General features: G+C 31.5%; 1 protein-coding gene across 1 annotated transcript; it reads left to right on the top strand.

Annotated features, from left to right (window-relative positions):
* The first annotated feature begins 235 nt into the window (after nucleotides 1-235).
* LOC127266265 (transcription initiation factor TFIID subunit 13-like) lies at nucleotides 236-1672 on the top strand. Its single transcript, XM_051296451.1, has 5 exons — nucleotides 236-277; nucleotides 393-506; nucleotides 1228-1287; nucleotides 1386-1460; nucleotides 1568-1672. Exons 1-5 carry the CDS (start codon nucleotides 236-238, stop codon nucleotides 1670-1672), a joined length of 396 nt encoding a protein of 131 aa, XP_051152408.1.
* The last annotated feature ends 487 nt before the right edge of the window (nucleotides 1673-2159 follow it).

Genomic DNA, 2159 nt, shown 5'->3' with positions numbered 1-2159 from the left:
ACCATACGCTACTATTTCATAGGTTAGCATTCAGATATAGAACAATATTAACCAAACATACACCTTCCCTTCATAATACTTTACGTTTAATCAACTGTGATTTTTTTCTTTCTGAAGAACATAAATGCTCAGTTTCATGTACTGCCAAAAAAAAAAAATTATAGCAAAAATAGCATTACCTCTAGAATAAAATTAAAGCAGATAAACAATGTTCTTCATTTACAAGTAATCAGATATGAATATTCTTATAGCAGTTGCGATCAATATTCTGATAAATGTATTCAGGAGCAATAAAATAAAAGTCAATTTTCAAAAGTACATAAATAATTCGGGTCTGATGAGATCATTATCTTATTAAAGAAACATACCATGAATATTCAAGGGATATCTAGAGCTTCATCCGAGGGCTAACAGAATTCTTCACAATATTTGGAGATTCAGAACACTCCGGAGACCTTGATGAACTGAACCAGCCCTGCAAAGTTTTCATAGTAAAGCCAATAAGTGTAAGTGAATGGCAAACATATCCTGCTTAAACAAGATGGAGAAGAATCTATACCAACTAATCTACGTTAACAAAAATTAAACTAATTCACCTAGCAATTTAATAAATAAACATGCAATTGGCGAAGACAGAAAGAAACCCAACTCTAGCGAACCGAACTAATTTACCGCAGGCAGGATAACCATTAAAGGGATTAAATATTTAGCTTTAAAGTTTATACAATCCATAAAAATGCAGTATATTGTTAAGCTATACTAATGTACAATAAGAGTTTCTAAAACTTACAATTTAATACTCTTGTTGATCTCGTTGTAATATTGCAACATATGGTGTATGGTTTCTCCCGTATATCCAAAATGTATGCATCTATCCTAGCTTCTATTAAACTTCTTATCCTTGCAATATAAGTTTTTAATTATGTAGGCAGCTGATCCAAATGTTTTGACGTATTTAATTCCTTGTTAAAATTACCACAATGTGATTATAGGGAATGTAAACTCAATACATGTTTCTTGTTTATAAAGTTATAGCCCAACGAAGTTTATAATCTAAAGATATAAATGGTTACAATCGGGAAGTATATCTATAATTCTTACAGTAGTATGTAACTTGGATGCTGGCAAGATTAGCCCTTCTAATCCATGAGATGCATCATTTATCAATTTGTTTTTATCCTCTAAGTTTAGTGAAATGACACCCATGTTGCAATTGTTTTATTTCAGCCACTTCCCATGATTGTTTCGCTTGTTGAGGATATTGTTGTAGAGTATGTCACAGATACGGTAAGTCTTTGCTGATAAACTTCTTTATATCTTATACAATAGGTATTGTAGTCCCCTTGTCATTCATTATAGGAACATTGTTAATTATATACTATCAGGTCCATAAAACTGAAGATGTTGCATCCAAAAGGGGCAAACTATTAACAGAGGACTTTCTCTTTTTAATTGGAAAGGTATATTTAGCTGAAATTCTGTTGTGGATGATGTCCCTAATATTATCGTTTCCCAAATGATGAATACAAATGCTATTAAAATGCTTAAAAGACAAGGATGATTGTAGAATTTTCCGAAACTTAACCGTTGCACGGAATTGCTCTCAATGAATGAAGAACTTAAGCAAGCAAGGAAGACAATAGATGTAGAGAAATTAGCATATAAGGAGTAAGAAATGTTTTCGGTGTCTCATTAACCTTATTCTCATTAAATATTTCTATTTACTTATCAATGATTAAGGCTTATCACAATGTACTTGCTTATTTTGTCCAGGCTAATTCTCCTAGAGGGAATGAACCAGCTGCACTGGCACATGCAACAGAATGCGAACACTCTGTAAACTTTAAAGTTAAATTTTAAGATAAAGTTTGGTACATTTTCATAAGCTTTAGAAACTCTAGAAAATATTTTCATACTCAATAGAAATTGGTATATGATAATAATTGAAGTAAATAGATAAATGGTGTAAGGAATGGGGATGTGTACGTACTCCCCTGTCAACATTCTATACTTAATTTATAAATTAAATCCTCTTATATTGAGTTTAATACCTCAATATACATAGATATGCATAATGACATAGTCGAAGAAGTACACACTCACAACGGACAAACCAATTTCTGGTGAGTAGTTTGAGACAAAAAAACTACTTCTCCTTA

This window comes from Andrographis paniculata, unplaced genomic scaffold (assembly GCF_009805555.1).
Source record: "Andrographis paniculata isolate CXL003 unplaced genomic scaffold, ASM980555v1 Contig75END, whole genome shotgun sequence".
Lineage (NCBI taxonomy): Eukaryota > Viridiplantae > Streptophyta > Magnoliopsida > Lamiales > Acanthaceae > Andrographis > Andrographis paniculata.
Note: the sequence above shows the minus strand (reverse complement) of the source record. Positions and strands in the feature narration are given on the sequence as shown.

Excerpts from the sequence above, each read along its gene's own strand:
- LOC127266265 (XM_051296451.1), top strand. The coding sequence starts at position 236 with ATGAATATTCTTATAGCAGTTGCGATCAATATTCTGATAAAT. Across the intron at positions 507-1,227 it reads TCATAGTAAAGCCAATAAGT|CCACTTCCCATGATTGTTTC; the intron begins GTAAGTGAATGG and ends GTTTTATTTCAG. Across the intron at positions 1,461-1,567 it reads TTCTCTTTTTAATTGGAAAG|AATTTTCCGAAACTTAACCG; the intron begins GTATATTTAGCT and ends GGATGATTGTAG.